Here is a 17,532-nt window from a genome sequence, read left to right on the forward strand (position 1 = left end):
GAGAAAGACACCCTCCCCCATTTCCTTCTTGTCTATCATAGCTAACTGCAATATATCCATTTACTTTGAAATCCAAAAAATGCTTCAGCCAAGTTTCCTGTAATTATATCAGGTTTTTCTTTTAATTCATAAATAAACTGTTTAAAATCTTGCCCATTCCATTGTAAGATTAAAATGATCCTTCTTGACTTGTTGGACTACACATTTCTCCCCTTATGTCCTCCACCGAATATTCTTTAAGTCTAAACTATGGCACGCTGCCTTCACTATAATCTGAACCCTTTCCGGTTTTGATTTCACATCCGATGTTGCATTTATAACTCCTGCAATAAAAGTTACCATTTTCTTTTTTTCCTCTTCAATTTTCTTTTCAAACATTTCCACAATTCTTGAGATTACTTGCTTTTCTCCTGTTAGAGATTTCCCATTTTGTTTCTCTTTTTCAACCACTTTACACGCTTCTGCATATGTCACTTTCTGTCTAACTTTTGTTTTCTGTATCATTGATTGTCGTTTCATTACTTCGCAACCCCAAAAAGCGACACTATGCTCTCCTCCACAACTACAACACTTTTGTTTAACTCCAACTCCACATTTTCCATATTCATGGTCTCCAGAACAACGGGCACATCTCCTTTTTCCTTTACACATTTTTGCAACATGGCCAAATTCCTGACAGTTGAAGCACCTCACTGGTTTGGGCACATATTCCCTGACACTAAATCTTATCAAACCAAAGAAAACCTCCCTTGGCATTTCTTTTGTTTCAAATTCAAACAACACAGTTTCTGTTTCACTCTTCTCTGTACCCCTTGTCATTCTTCGTGCTCCTTTTACTTCCTTGTTTCTTTCTTTCAGATTCTCAACTAAGTCCTTCATGTTAACACTGTTGTTGCGCAACACCCCCCCCCCTTCTCTCTCTCTACTTCCCTTTCTGAGAGGAGGGAGATGTTGCTCTCCAGCTCTCCTTCTAACGGGTCCGAGAAGCCTCTAACTCCGGAGTATTACTACAGATGAGAATATAGAGGACATTCTGTTTAAGCTGGGTGCGAGAAAGACTAGCCTGGTTTCTGACGACCTCCATCCAGATGTCCCTCCTTTTTCACTCTGTGAATTAGCCAGATTGAGCAGCCTGCAATCAGCTAGTTTCACAGAGCACACCTGTTAACGGTCGCTCCTTCTCTTTATTACAACTTGCACTTGTTACTGAACCAGGTGGGTTTTAGTGACTCGGGCGAGTCCCAAGGTTGTTGTTTTGTTTTGGCTAAAAATAACCTATAAAACATTTTCCACTTTCTCCTCCCAGAATCAAACTTCATAGCTATTTTACAACCATCAAAGAACTTTAAGGCGACTCATTAACTGAATGTCCACAACATCTTTTAGATTTTCTTAATGCTAATTATTTTATTAGTAAGGCAATTTTGCAAGGGTCAGTACAGCTTAAATCAGTAGCAGAAATAATCAAATAAATAAAATCAATAATCTAGCCTATCTTTCCCTAATGCTGACACTGTGAACTAAAAAAGGAAAACTTTGAGAGAGATGGACAGAGTTTGGCATCTTGAACCCCAGAACTGGCCTGATGATGAAAAAGGTGTTGCAGCAGCAGGAGGCTCCCAGTACAGGAAGAGTACTGAGTCAGAGCGGCAGATCTCGGGCCTCAGGGTGACTTCCTCTTGCCCGTAGCGGTCCTCTCCTTCTTGTCTTGCAGCTCTGTAGCTCCTTTCTCTTCGTCTCACGATCTTTCTGGTCCATGGAGATGTAGACGAGCTGGTCTCATGGAAGGAACACACCAGTTTTTCCTCTTTGCCTTTGTTCTTTGGGGTCTGAACCCAGCTGGTGAGAAAAGTGCAATTTGAAGCCACATGTTGCAGGGCTGATGCTCTCCTATCAGTTCCTCTTTCCCCCTGACCTTTCACCTACCATCTACCTCCAACACATAATCAGTGACCTTTAGTTACAGTTACACACTTTTACCATTTCAAGTTCGATGTTAAAATCACATTTACAACCTTTTAGTTTCTCTGATTTAGCATTCATTCATAATTTTATAACTATTACTTATTAGTTACTCTTATTATAATCATGATGTGAGTTATTATAGACATTTCTGAAAATAAACCAAGAATAATCCATTATTCCAATTATTTGACACCATGTTACAGTCACTTCTTTCACCTTTAAGTACTTCCATAAGTTTAAGACTAAGTGTAAATATTCTTATAATCAAACCAACATCAACCACTGCTTAAACCAATATTAATTATTGGTTTAATCATAAGTTATCATTATTAATTTAAGTATTTTACTCTGGGTTTTATCCAATTACTCAAAAATGTTTAGATTTTATTCTTTAAACCTTTAATGCCCAAAATGAGCAATCTGAACTATTTTTATTCACTGCAGGCTGGAAACTTCCTCTTTCTTCAGGAAACCTGCTCTTCCTGTTCCATGACTCTCTGTCAGACTATGATTTTTTTATGATTAAATAGAAAAAAGTAGAATTAAAGCAAAGTTTGCAGGACACAATAACAACACACACAACCAGATTAATTTTATTACCGTCTGACTCTACTGTTGGGTCTTGATGTCACCTGTGTAATCAGTTTTAAAGATAACTTTATTTATTATTATTAAACTAAAATCTCCAGCATGGGGAAGTGGGCTGAGCTCGACTTTTCTCGACAACACTCAATGGAGCTCCTGTTATAATTCCTTTGCTTTCATTGTTTCTTTTTTCACCCACTTTAACAACTGCTCTGACTTTGACTTTACACACCCATCCAATCTTTCTTGCCTTTTCAACCTGACTTTCAGAATTACATCCAATCAAAAGATTTCCATCTCTCAGTATCTTAGCATGTTTAATTTCCCCAACGTGTGTTTTAAGTGCTTTTGTTAGCTTAAGTGGATCAATCTTCTTGACTCCTTCTCCTTCATCAAATCTTATTATAATATTCAGGTTTTGTCTTTTTGGTGCTTCTGTTCCTTTCTCAATTCCTTCATTATCGGATTCTTCAGTGCTTTTCTCATTTCCTTTTTTCCTCTTTCTTTCAACAGCTCGCTGCTTCTTTCCACCCTTTCTCACCAATTCCCACTCTATCTTCATTCCGACCACTCCTTCCTTCCTCATCACTACAATCCATAGTATTACAGTCACTTCTTTCTAAATCCAACGTCATCATGTTCCGATTTAAGTCACATTTATCACCAAAGTTCAGTTCCACAACTTTCTGTCTTCGTCAAATGCCTCTTCCTCCTTTCAGCGGTCCACTCGGCACCTCGGACCAAAGCAAGTCAATAAAGTTCCAGCCCATACATGCGGAAACCCAAAGAACCGACAGAGCCCCCAAATTGTTAAATTAGAGGAATAAAATGTTAAACCTCTTTGCTTGTTATTTTCCTCTAGTGTCCCAAATTCAGGGTTCTGCATGTATAAAGTGGAAACCACTCAGAGAACAACCAGTCGCCATTCTACTTCAGACATATCTAGGGTTTTATTCAGACAATTAAATGCATAGAAAAACAGATCAGCATCACACCCAAACCATCAAGAAGTCCAAACCATAAAACAGACATTAATTACCTGAGAAAAGTAGAAAAATGAAGAAAATACAAAAATAAGAGACAAAGCAAAGGCGCCTTTGGGAACTGCTCGTGCGGCTGCAGACAAAGCAATTCGATTTGCTTCTGTGAAGTGGAGACTTTTATTAAGAGGTGTATTCCTAATTTTAATATATGCATTGAAGGTGTGTCCTCTTTCTAAACCTCTAAGCAGTTTCAAATTACCTAGATAGGATGGTGTAAATGCTTTTGTCACCTTCTTTGAGACCTATTCAAGAAACAAAGATGAACAGAGAGAAAGAGCAAAGAACTGAATTTATTTCTTCTTTCATCACAGATTTGGTGCCTGTAAGCTCCTAAAGGATGAATGTGAAGTTGTGGCCTCAGCTCTGAAGTCCAACCCAGATCTGAATGAACTGGAAATCAGTGAGATCAACATATATGAAGCTGGAGACTCTGATATGAAGAATCTGCTTGGGATCCTGGAGACTTCAGTCAGTAAAGTGAAGAAACTGAGGTTTGTTTTCTCTATTTATCCAATAAAACCATTTATTGATACTTTAATCCTTAGATTAATTAATGTTAACATTTTTCTTTTAAAACAACCTGTCTAAATGTCAGAATAAAATCTCAAACCTTTTACTTTACAAATTAACTATATTCTTATTTATAGCTTTGAGATTATTGAACTTTTAATTTTCAAAATATTTTTACTGATGAACAAAATGAGTAAAATAATTCAAATGAAGTTAATTAACGATGGAGATGTTTCAGTTTGGTTGGTAAAGATTCAGATTGTTTTATTTCTGATTCTCATCTTTACATCCAGAATGAAATGTTTTCCTCCAGTTGAGCCACAAACACTGACCAGTTCAAGTCATCATTAATGAAACATCTAAGAAGTGACTGATTGTAGAAAAGCAAATCTAGATGAACTGAATGACAGTGAGGTTTGCAGCAGCAGCAGGTTCCTCACTTTGTCCTGAAGCTGTGGTTCTGTTGGGCCGGGTCAGAGAGGAACCGTCCTCTTCAGTCTGACAGCTGTCAGTCGGTTGGAGCCTCGTCTCTGTGATGAAGCTTCATCAGGTCACGTCTCCTTAGGAAATAATGGCCTCCATTGGCTTTCAGCAGCTTTAAGAAGAACCCAAGGCCATTCATGAATAAACTGAGTGGTTCTGATCCGGTTACCAAGTCGGGTCTCCAGCTGGTGATCAGAACCAGCAGCCAAAGCCTTCAGTCTATGTAGGTTATTGTTCTATGAGCAGCAGCCTGATGAGCTGAGCTGTTATAGAGCAACGAATGAAGGAGAGAATCTGAGCGTTTCAACCAGCAAACACTGAACACATGAAGAAGAAACACACAGCTTCTCTTTAATCACAATTTATTAACACAACAGCCCAACTTTACAGTTAAATTACTGGATCAATAAAGTCTGATGGTCACTAAACTGAGAACTTTAAAACCACAAACAATCAGCAAAAACAGAATAAATCTCAATCAGGATGCTGTGTGTGAGAGGCTATGCTAGCTAAAGCTATGTCATCTAGGGCTTTGCTACCTAGAACTGCCATCAAATGCTATGCTAGCTAATGTTATGCCATAGAAAGCTATGCTAGCTAGTGTTGGGTCTGAGTGTAGTGGATCCAGATGTTCTGACCCCAGCCTCAGTCCACTTCTGGTGAATCCTGTCAAGGCTGCAGTTATTTCTGGTGCTGGTTCTCATTTTCACCACCACTGTTCTTCCTTCCACTTAACTTTCCCTCAATATTCTTGGATGCAGCTCTCTGAACAACAGCTTCTTGACCTTTTTAGGCCTCCATCCTTTGTTGTCCAAGAATATCTTTTGGACATCTGTCCAGCCAGCAGTCGCCCCCATGATCGGAGATTTCCAGAGGAAATCTGAGTTTGTTCTGACAGTCAGACTCTGTCAGGATGACCACAGTCTTCTGGCTGAGTTCCTGACATGAAGGAGACATAAATAATATAAAGATCATTAATTAACAGTCCTGCAGTAAATACTGACTTTGTGAAGGTTTTGGTGTTAAAGTCATTTAGTTCAAACATCTTGATTCAGCTCTTATTTTGTAGGACAGGAAGTGAGATCTTACCTTTGTAAAGCTTTGTGTGCAACAAGCTTCATCAGTGACTGAAATCATCCTCATGTGGTTCACCTGGAAAATAGATTTAAAAATGACTCGTCTTCACAATCAGGTTGTTCTTTATGATAATGTTCCCATTTCTGCAGCGTCTCTGATGGAGGATTCAGAACTTGAACTAAATGACCCAAATCAATCTGACAGAGAAAAGACTCAATATTTTCTAGTTGATGGTTCAGGAACTGAATCACCACAAAATGAGAAAATCATCAACTTTCAGAATCTGAGCTGTAATGGATGTTGTAAAAACTCTGAATTAGACGGATTGAAATAAAACGTTTACATCTGTCATACTTAGCAATGAGCTGCAGTTAAAATACAACCAGCAAGAAAATCATCATTAATAGATTAATGACCAAAAACTGGAGAAATAAAATCTCTGATGATAAATGAAGGTACAGATCAGTCAGCTGATACAGAGCCTGGAAGGAAACATGGAGAGAAAAACATCCGACTGAGTTTAAGATCCTGAGAAACATTTAGAAAAACTTTGAGTTTCTTTGTTGATCAAATGTTCTGGTTCTGCTGGTTTGGACTCTTTAAACCAGTTTGACTGGATCAGATGTTTGAATCAGTTCATCATGTTTCTTTTACATTCAGGGAAATTAATTTTCTACATTTTATTATTTATTTGTTCATATTTCAGTTTTAACTGCATCCTGTTGGCTTCAGCTCATCTTTTATTCTTTATTCAGATTGGAGGACTGCAGTTTGTCAGAGACCAGCTGGACGTCTCTGTTCTCAGCTCTGAAGTCCAACCCGACCCATCTGACAGAACTGGACCTGAGCAACACCAACCTGGAAGGTTCTGGACTGAAGGAGCTCTGTGGTTTTCTACAGACTGAAGGCTGCAAACTGAAAGCATTGGGGTTTGTAATCATATAATTATTGATATTTCTGTGAACAATTATATAAATCCATCCATCCATTTTTTTACACCCTTGTCCCTTAGTGGGGTTAGGAGGGTTGCTGGTGCCTCTCCAGCTAACGTTCTGGGCGGGAGGCGGGGTACATCCTGGACAGGTCGCCAGTCCGTCGCAGGACAAACAACCATGCACACACATACTCACACCTAGGAACAATCTGGAGGGGCCAATTAACCTGACAGTCATGTGGACTGTGGGAGGAAACCAGAGTACCTGGAGAAAACCCACGAATGCACAGGGAGAACATGCAAACTCCATGCAGAAAGACCCGGGCGGGAATCGAACCCAGAACTTTCTTGCTGCAAGGCAACAGCTCTACAAACTGTACAGAGTTGGTACAGTTGGTAGAGCTGTGCAGCCCAATTATATATAATTGATCATAAATCAAAGTTCATATCTTTGGTCAAAGATCATTCAACCCAGTCTAGAAAAGTGAATTCCTGGAATCTAACAGGAACAAATCAATAATCAATGATTGATGCTTCAACACTTTGATCAGAACCTGGAATGATTTTACTGACTAAAATCCTCTAACACAACATGACCCAGTACCAGGTTCTGGTTCTGGTTCTGAAGCCAGCAGGTCTTTATTGAAGCAGCAGCTTATATAAATTAACTTTAGTAAGTCGGTATTCCACCACAGTTGAATTTCATTTCTCATGGTAAAAGTTATAATAGTCCGACAAAGTCCAGATTCTAATCTAAATGAACCCACTTTATCCTGTAAATAATGACTCCAAATTTAAAATTAGTTTACTTTAAATTATAGCCACTGTAATGTGAACCAAATAAAGTTAGATCATCTTCCTGTGTAGTTGAAACATGGCACACAATGCAAGTCAGTGAAGTTTAAGGAAACAATTTGTTAACTAGAATTATAATACTTTGTCCCTTTCCCATTCTCGTCATGCTGAAAGGGAAAAACACATTAGCATGATGTGGGACAAACAGAGTGAACCATCTATGAATGCATTTCCAAGAAATGCAAAGAGCTGTACCACAATTCTTGCAATCGTAAAACTTCTGACACCAGGAGATGTTTTTTCTACAATCCTACTGTAAACCAACAAAGGTCAGAATGTCAAGCGAGAAGAATGTGAGACAATCAACCCAGTAAATGTAGTATGTCCTGTGATAAATTAGGTTAGAGAACAAATAAAAAAGCAGGCATCCCACTCAATACGAGAAACATTTGGAAAAAATAGTGAAATATTACCAACTTGAACTGGCAACAAGTGGCTGCAACTCGGAGGCCAAATCACGCCGAAGGAGGGGTCAGAGGACTGAGGTCACATGCTGAGAGGTGGAAAATCCAGGACCACCAGGCAACCAGACAAACAGGACATCTGCTGAGCTGCAGCTGGACATGCCCAATGGCTATCAGCAGATATCAGTTCTTATCTTGCCCAACGAGAACTGTCCAGAGTAATAGAGTCGTTCCATAGTGTAAAAACACCCGGAACAGGCCAAGCATCCGTAGAGCACAGGGGCTGCAGTGTCCCCTTCTTGAACTGAGCTCAGCTCTAGATGACAGCAGTGTTTGTGGGGGAGAAAACACAGTAAAAGTCACAGAACAAAGGAGGGTTTCCACCCAAACTACTTCATCACCCGTCAGGATGTCTTTGATCCTTGAAGTGCGGCGACCTGCCAAATCCAGCAGTAGCTGCTTCATCAATAACAGTCAGAGAGCTCATCCATCCCGGGTCCTGTAAGCATCAGCGTGACGCAAGTAACAGGAAATAGCAGGTAATCTTCACCGACCTCAGTCACAGTATAGGAGGTGACTTTGCTTCCAATTGACAGTCCGGCATCAGAGGCACAGTGCGTAGTTGCAACACTGTCATCTCACACCTTCCAGCTCAGTTCCCAGCCTCAGAAACCCTCCCTGAGACCAACTTCAACCTCCAAGAGCAGAACTGCCAGAGAAAAATAATACAAGATAAATAAAAAATTCAACAAAAGTCTATGCCAACTTTGCTCACTCCAAAATGTCAAATGAATTTTCACTTCTCTGTGTTCTGTTAAGTTTCCACAGAGCTCTCTGCCATTCCTCTCGCTTCACAACCCAAACTCTGTAAAAAGAAGAAAAATATAATTAAGCAAGACGTTTCACAACCCAAACTGGCAGAAGTAATCAAGTAAGCTCACTTACTGTTTGAATCAATACATATTCTTATCTAGAAGATGTTCACTCTGCCTGTACCAAATATCTGCCACAAATTCAAAATCACTTCTCAACAAAACTTGTTAAAAAACTTAAATGTATTAATTCCAGCTAGAAACTTGTATAAAAACTGTGATTGTAAACGCAGTTGGTAAAATAACTCATGAGTTTTTGTTCAATTAGATTCAAAAGATCCTTGATTCTGTCCCACACTTCAAGACAATCAGTCCTATTTCCCTCAGTTTACATTAAAAATAAAACTATCACCGTTATCCTGACATTTTCAAAACAGCTTCTATTTCATTTAAAGATGTCAGAAGTTGCTCACATGTTATCTGAAATTTACAGCAGTTGTAACCCAAATTTTCCTCAAAAGTAACAATTTACACCAAGTGTAACTCTATATAAATAAAATATCAGCAGTGATGCAGGAAATGTATCAATAATTTTAAATGAAAATAAACATGGCATAGATGTTGATTAAAGCTGTTCAATTTTAATTTAGTAAGAGTTTCTATATCACAACCACCATGTTTTAGTCAAGCAGGAAGGCAATGTAAAGGCTCTTTACATGAAATAAATCCACAATTCACTATTGTGGAATGAAAGTCAAAATTATTGATTAACAAATTTATAATTTACCGTATCTATAAATCAACCAGGAATTAGGGTCCATTTCTCCTTCTCCCCCCTGTTGATATAATAAAATTATCATTTTGAAAACAATTTGGAATCTATGTTACTGTTATAAGATAATTTGCTGAAAAACCAAAATATTGTGAGATGTTCCACAAGTTCTCCAAATCTTACGTCTAGTATTCAAAATACACTGAGATGTTCTAAGTTTCTAAGTTCTGTCAGTAATATCTTTATAATAACCCCCTGTGTTTTTCTTATTTTCAAAACAAAAACGTAGAGGTGCAAATTTGAAGGACTTCCCCCCAATATGCTAAAATTTCAACAGGTCCAAATAGTGTCTATACAGCAAGGAATAGACACTACTTGCTGCGTCTATTCCTTGTGCCATATAAAGCAATAATTGGTTCAGTTAGTAAGTTAGTGTGTCAGTAAAAAACAAAAAGAAAACGCCCTCGTTGGATGAGAATCTCAGATCGACATAAATGGAGGTGGAGACTCTGATATGAAGAATCTGCTTGAGATCCTGGAGAGTTCAGTCAGTAAAGTGAAGAAACAGGTTTGTTTTTTCCATTTATCCAATAAAATCATTCACTGATACTTTAGTCCTTAGTTTAATTAAGGATTTTATTGTAATACTTTAAAACATCCTTTTTAAATGACAGATTAAAATCTCTAAAACATTTTACCTTATGAGTTATTTTCATATTTCAGACTTTGAGATTATTGAACTTTGTTTTTCAGTTTTTAAAATGTTTTTGACTGATGAACAAAATGAGTAAAATAATTCAAATGAAGTTAATTAATGATGGAGATGTTTCAGTTTGGTTGGTAAAGATTCAGATTGTTTTATTTCTGATTCTCATCTTTACATCCAGAATGAAATGTTTTCCTCCAGTCGAGCCACAAACACTGACCAGTTCAAATCATCATTAATGAAACATCTAAGAAGTGACTGATTGTAGAAAAGCAAATCTAGATGAACTGGATGACAGTGAGGTTTGCAGCAGCAGCAGGTTCCTCACTTTGTCCTGAAGCTGTGGTTCTGTTGGGCCGGGTCAGAGAGGAACCGTCCTCTTCAGTCTGACAGCTGTCAGTCGGTTGGAGCCTCGTCTCTGATGAAGCTTCATCAGGTCACGTCTCCTTAGGAAATAATGGCCTCCATTGGCTTTCAGCAGCTTTAAGAAGAACCCAAGGCCATTCATGAATAAACTGAGTGGTTCTGATCCGGTTACCAAGTCGGGTCTCCAGCTGGTGATCAGGAACCAGCAGCCAAAGCCTTTAGTCAATGTCTCTGTGAAATTGGATTGAGATTGCAGTTTCTGATTCAGGAAATGGCAAAAGGGCGATTCCACCTAATGTTTCAGCGTTTTCAGCATCTTATGAAAAAACAAAATAACTAAAACTGGATATTACAGCAAAATAATGGAAATTTCTGAGGAGGAGTTCAGTTCTCATGTGGTCCAGATATAAAAAGAGAATGAAATCACCCTTTACTGAAGTTCCATAAATCACCTCAAGGTTTCCCCAAAACCACACTTAGTTTTAAATATTCTGCTATTAGTTGATATTAATCTTGTCCAGGTTCAAATATGTGTTGTAAATGAAAGATGCTGAGGGTGGTGAATAATTAGGTCAAATCGCCCTTTAGCCGTTTAGCCAAGAAGTCGGTTTCTCCCATCAGAAACCAACTTCAGCTTCATCTGAAAAAATCCAGACCACTGAGTTTTTCTCTGAGCTCAACAGGCTGCAGGTTCTTCAGGACATGAGTATTCAGGTCCAGACATCAGAACCAGCTGAAGCACATGAATCTGGACCAGGTGTGTTAGGAGGTTCTGCACATGCTCAGACTGAAGGTTCAGCGTCTGAGAGAAAGTCGACCAACTCTGGATGAAATGGTTCCTAGAAACAGGGAAGCTTTCTGGGGACTCGACTGCCTGGAGCTGCAGCTCATGCAGGAGTTTTATGTTGGCAGGAAGCAAAACAACATGGAGGTGTGACCAACAGGTGGAGATCTTTCTAAAAGTAACAAGATGCACCTGAACACAGATTTAACAGTGCACAATATTTTATTTAACATTTCTTTAAAACATTTCTTTTTAAAAACGAGGCTTCAGGCCCACTACTCGGTCCCTGGAACAAAAGGAACCAGGACAGATACGTTCAATTATTCCAAAAGGAATAAAACACGCAATGCAAAAGAAATTAGTAAATCAAACAAAGAAAACCAATTAGTAACTTCAATCACACAAAATAAAAGAAAACAATGGAACAAATTGTTGTCATCCGCTTCCAAATGCCCTTCAACAAGGCCAGAGGAGTAATGCCCCGTGCACACAGCCTGCCCAATCCGCAACAGGTTTAGTTGAGAGCGGCCCAAACAAACAGGAAGACAAGACAAGACAGCAGACCATCCAAAGCGCTGCAGCTCCAAAAACAATCAGGTGCCCAGGGGTGGAAACACAGCCTAACCCGGGAGGAAGCGGGTCAGCAGGTGAGGACCAGATTGAAGCCGCCCGCCACAGCAACCCCCAGCTGCAGCCGGCAACGCCATCAGAGCAACACTGCAGAAACGCACGACAAATGTAGCAGCCAAAAACCAACCATGATCTCAGCCACGGATAGCAAAACTGCCACTTACGATCGCAGACGAGTCGACCAAACCCACAAGCCGACATGTAGCCGCCGACCGTAGCAAGAGTGGGAGAAACAAGGACGCAGCCACCTTGCAGCAGCCCGCCCAAATAGGCATCTGCCCCGCCCACCAATCAACGGTGCGCTTCTAGTTGCACCTGACGGACAGAGCGGGGGAAGGTGGAACACCATCCCACCACAGAAGCAGGTGATGAGTTTCCATTTTAGTGTCAATTCCACTGATGGAGCAAATTACAAGTCAGTCGTCCTCCAAACCACTGAGAGCAGCTTCCAGAGGAAATCTGAGTTTGTTCTGACAGTCAGACTCTGTCAGGATGACCACAGTCTTCTGGCTGAGTTCCTGACAATTCAGACAATTAAATGCATAGAAAAACAGATCAGCATCACACCCAAACCATCAAGAAGTCCAAACCATAAAACAGACATTAATTACCTGAGAAAAGTAGAAAAATGAACAAAATACAAAAATAAGAGACAAAGCAAAGGCGCCTTTGGGAACTGCTCGTGCGGCTGCAGACAAAGCAATTCGATTTGCTTCTGTGAAGTGGAGACTTTTATTAAGAGGTGTATTCCTAATTTTAATATATGCATTGAAGGTGTGTCCTCTTTCTAAACCTCTAAGCAGTTTCAAATTACCTAGATAGGATGGTGTAAATGCTTTTGTCACCTTCTTTGAGACCTATTCAAGAAACAAAGATGAAGAGAGAGAAAGAGCAAAGAACTGAATTTATTTCTTCTCTCATCACAGATTTGGTGCCTGTAAGATCCAACTGGCTGAATGTGAAGTTTTGGCCTCAACTCTGAAGTCCAACCCAGATCTGAATGAACTGGAAATAAGAGAGATCAACATAGTAGCAGGTGGAGACTCTGATATGAAGAATGTGTCTGAGATCCTGGAGACTTCAGTCAGTAAAGTGAAGAAACTGAGGTTTGCTTTCTCTATTTATCCAATAAAACCATTTATTGATACTTTAATCCTTAGATTAATTAATGTTAATATATTTTTCTTTTAAAACAACCTGTCTAAATGTCAGAATAACATCTTAAACCTTTTACTTTACAAATTAATTATATTCTTATTTATAGCTTTGAGATTATTGAACTTTCAGTTTTTAAAATGTTTTTGACTGATGAACAAAATGAGTAAAATAATTCAAATGAAGTTAATTAATGATGGAGATGTTTCAGTTTGGTTGGTAAAGATTCAGATTGTTTTATTTCTGATTCTCATCTTTACATCCAGAATGAAATGTTTTCCTCCAGTCGAGCCACAAACACTGACCAGTTCAAATCATCATTAATGAAACATCTAAGAAGTGACTGATTGTAGAAAAGCAAATCTAGATGAACTGAATGACAGTGAGGTTTGCAGCAGCAGCAGGTTCCTCACTTTGTCCTGAAGCTGTGGTTCTGTTGGGCCGGGTCAGAGAGGAACCGTCCTCTTCAGTCTGACAGCTGTCAGTCGGTTGGAGCCTCGTCTCTGTGATGAAGCTTCATCAGGTCACGTCTCCTTAGGAAATAATGGCCTCCATTGGCTTTCAGCAGCTTTAAGAAGAACCCAAGGCCATTCATGAATAAACTGAGTGGTTCTGATCCGGTTACCAAGTCGGGTCTCCAGCTGATGATCAGAACCAGCAGCCAAAGCCTTCAGTCTATGTAGGTTATGGTTCTATGAGCAGCAGCCTGATGAGCTGAGCTGTTATAGAGCAACGAATGAAGGAGAGAATCTGAGCGTTTCAACCAGCAAACACTGAACACATGAAGAAGAAACACACAGCTTCTCTTTAATCACAATTTATTAACACAACAGCCCAACTTTACAGTTAAATTACTGGATCAATAAAGTCTGATGGTCACTAAACTGAGAACTTTAAAACCACAAACAATCAGCAAAAACAGAATAAATCTCAATCAGGATGCTGTGTGTGAGAGGCTATGCTAGCTAAAGCTATGTCATCTAGGGCTTTGCTACCTAGAACTGCCATCAAATGCTATGCTAGCTAATGTTATGCCATAGAAAGCTATGCTAGCTAGTGTTGGGTCTGAGTGTAGTGGATCCAGATTGTCTGACCCCAGCCTCAGTCCACTTCTGGTGAATCCTGTCAAGGCTGCAGTTATTTCTGGTGCTGGTTCTCATTTTCACCACCACTGTTCTTCCTTCCACTTAACTTTCCCTCAATATTCTTGGATGCAGCTCTCTGAACAACAGCTTCTTGACCTTTTTAGGCCTCCATCCTTGTTGTCCAAGAATATCTTTTGGACATCTGTCCAGCCAGCAGTCGCCCCCATGATCGGAGATTTCCAGAGAAAATCTGAGTTCGTTCTGACAGTCAGACTCTGTCAGGATGACCACAGTCTTCTGGCTGAGTTCCTGACATGAAGGAGACAGAAATAATATAAAGATCATTAATTAACAGTCCTGCAGTAAATACTGACTTTGTGAAGGTTTTGGTGTTAAAGTCATTTAGTTCAAACATCTTGATTCAGCTCTTATTTTGTAGGACAGGAAGTGAGATCTTACCTTTGTAAAGCTTTGTGTGCAACAAGCTTCATCAGTTACTGAAATCATCCTCATGTGGTTCACCTGGAAAATAGATTTAAAAATGACTCGTCTTCACAATCAGGTTGTTCTTCATGATAATGTTCCCATTTCTGCAGCGTCTCTGATGGAGGATTCAGAACTTGAACTAAATGACCCAAATCAATCTGACAGAGAAAAGACTCAATATTTTCTAGTTGATAGTTCAGGAACTGAATCACCACAAAATGAGAAAATCATCAACTTTCAGAATCTGAGCTGTAATGGATGTTGTAAAACTCTGAATTAGACGGATTGAAATAAAACGTTTACATCTGTCATACTTAGCAATGAGCTGCAGTTAAAATACAACCAGCAAGAAAAACATCATTAATAGATTAATGACCAAAAAGTGGAGAAATAAAATATCTGATGATAGATGAAGGTACAGAGCAGTCAGCTGATACAGAGCCTGGAAGGAAACATGGAGAGAAAAACATCCGACTGAGTTTAAGATCCTGAGAAACTTTTAGAAAAACTTTGAGTTTCTTTGTTGATCAAATGTTCTGGTTCTGCTGGTTTGGACTCTTTAAACCAGTTTGACTGGATCAGATGTTAGAATCAGTTCATCATGTTTCTTTTACATTCAGGGAAATTAATTTTCTACATTTTATTATTTATTTGTTCATATTTGAGTTTTAACTGCATCCTGTTGGCTTCAGCTCATCTTTTATTCTTTATTCAGATTGTATCGCTGCAGTTTGTCAGAGACCAGCTGGACGTCTCTGTTCTCAGCTCTGAAGTCCAAACCGACCCATCTGACAGAACTGGACCTGAGCAACACCAACCTGGAAGGTTCTGGACTGAAGGAGCTCTGTGGTTTTCTACAGACTGAAGGCTGCAAACCGAAAACATTGAGGTTTATAATTATATAATTATTGATATTTCTGTGAACAATTATATAAATCCATCCATCCATTTTTTTACACCCTTGTCCCTTAGTGGGGTTAGGAGGGTTGCTGGTGCCTCTCCAGCTAACGTTCTGGGCGGGAGGCGGGGTACATCCTGGACAGGTCGCCAGTCCGTCACAGGACAAACAACCATGCACACACATACTCACACCTAGGGACAACCTGGAGGGGCCAATTAACCTGACAGTCATGTGGACTGTGGGAGGAAACCAGAGTACCTGGAGAAAACCCACGAATGCACAGGGAGAACATGCAAACTCCATGCAGAAAGACCCGGGCGGGAATCGAACCCAGAACTTTCTTGCTGCAAGGCAACAGCTCTACAAACTGTACAGAGTTGGTACAGTTGGTAGAGCTGTGCAGCCCAATTATATATAATTGATCGTAAATCAAAGTTCATATCTTTGGTCAAAGGTCATTCAACCCAATCTAGAAAGGTGAATTCCTGGAATCTAACAGGAACAAATCAATAATCAATGATTGATGCTTCAACACTTTGATCAGAACCTGGAATGATTTTACTGACTAAAATCCTCCAACACAACATGACCCAGTACCAGGTTCTGGTTCTGGTTCTGAAGCCAGCAGGTCTTTATTGAAGCAGCAGCTTATATAAATTAACTTTAGTAAGTCGGTTTTCCACCACAGTTGAATTTCATTTCTCATGGTAAAAGTTATAATAGTCCGACAAAGTCCAGATTCTAATCTAAATGAACCCACTTTATCCTGTAAATAATGACCTCCAAATTTAAAATTAGTTTACTTTAAATTATAGCCACTGTAATGTGAACCAAATAAAGTTAGATCATCTTCCTATGTAGTTGAAACGTGGCACACAATGCAAGTCAGTGAAGTTTAAGGAAACAATTTGTTAACTAGAATTATAATACTTTGTCCCTTTCCCATTCTCGTCATGCTGAAAGGGAAAAACACATTAGCATGATGTGGGACAAACAGAGTGAACCATCTATGAATGCATTTCCAAGAAATGCAAAGAGCTGTACCACAATTCTTGCAATCGTAAAACTTCTGACACCAGGAGATGTTTTTTCTACAATCCTACTGTAAACCAACAAAGGTCAGAATGTCAAGCGAGAAGAATGTGAGACAATCAACCCAGTAAATGTAGTATGTCCTGTGATACATTAGGTTAGAGAACAAATAAAAAAGCAGGCATCCCACTCAATACGAGAAACATTTGGAAAAAATAGTGAAATATTACCAACTTGAACTGGCAACCAGTGGCTGCAAGTCGGAGGTCAAAGCACGCTGAAGGAGGGGTCAGAGGACTGAGGTCACATGAAGAGAGGTGGAAAATCCAGGACCACCAGGCAACCAGACAAACAGGACATCTGCTGAGCTGCAGCTGGACATGCCCAATGGCTATCAGCAGATATCAGTTCTTATCTTGCCCAACGAGAACTGTCCAGAGTAATAGAGTCGTTCCATAGTGTAAAAACACCCGGAACAGGCCAAGCATCCGTAGAGCACAGGGGCTGCAGTGTCCCCTTCTTGAACTGAGCTCAGCTCTAGATGACAGCAGTGTTTGTGGGGGAGAAAACACAGTAAAAGTCACAGAACAAAGGAGGGTTTCCACCCAAACTACTTCATCACCCGTCAGGATGTCTTTGATCCTTGAAGTGCGGCGACCTGCCAAATCCAGCAGTAGCTGCTTCATCAATAACAGTCAGAGAGCTCATCCATCCCGGGTCCTGTAAGCATCAGCGTGACCCAAGTAACAGGAAATAGCAGGTAATCTTCACCGACCTCAGTCACAGTATAGGAGGTGACTTTGCTTCCAATTGACAGTCCGGCATCAGAGGCACAGTGCGTAGTTGCAACACTGTCATCTCACACCTTCCAGCTCAGTTCCCAGCCTCAGAAACCCTCCCTGAGACCAACTTCAACCTCCAAGAGCAGAACTGCCAGAGGAAAATAA

The 17,532-nt window shown here is 39.8% G+C and overlaps 2 protein-coding genes across 2 annotated transcripts in view; both read left to right on the plus strand.

The window, feature by feature from the left end:
- The window catches only part of LOC106912754 (ribonuclease inhibitor-like), a 61,032-nt gene extending 55,587 nt beyond the window's left edge, over positions 1-5,445 (plus strand). Inside the window, exons 6-7 of the mRNA XM_088003988.1 lie at positions 3,905-4,084; positions 5,403-5,445. Coding sequence (XP_087860114.1) covers positions 3,905-4,084; positions 5,403-5,445 — 223 coding nt within the window. The remainder of the gene's footprint in view (positions 1-3,904; positions 4,085-5,402) is intronic.
- An 857-nt stretch (positions 5,446-6,302) lies between these two features.
- Positions 6,303-17,532, plus strand: part of LOC148160597 (ribonuclease inhibitor-like) — a 40,466-nt gene continuing 29,236 nt past the window's right edge. Inside the window, exons 1-3 of the mRNA XM_088003990.1 lie at positions 6,303-6,592; positions 12,853-13,032; positions 15,368-15,541. Coding sequence (XP_087860116.1) covers positions 12,977-13,032; positions 15,368-15,541 — 230 coding nt within the window. The 5' untranslated portion in view covers positions 6,303-6,592; positions 12,853-12,976. The remainder of the gene's footprint in view (positions 6,593-12,852; positions 13,033-15,367; positions 15,542-17,532) is intronic.

This window comes from Poecilia mexicana, unplaced genomic scaffold (genome assembly GCF_051168715.1).
Source record: "Poecilia mexicana isolate PSO_F unplaced genomic scaffold, ASM5116871v1 scaffold_2, whole genome shotgun sequence".
Classification (NCBI taxonomy): domain Eukaryota; kingdom Metazoa; phylum Chordata; class Actinopteri; order Cyprinodontiformes; family Poeciliidae; genus Poecilia; species Poecilia mexicana.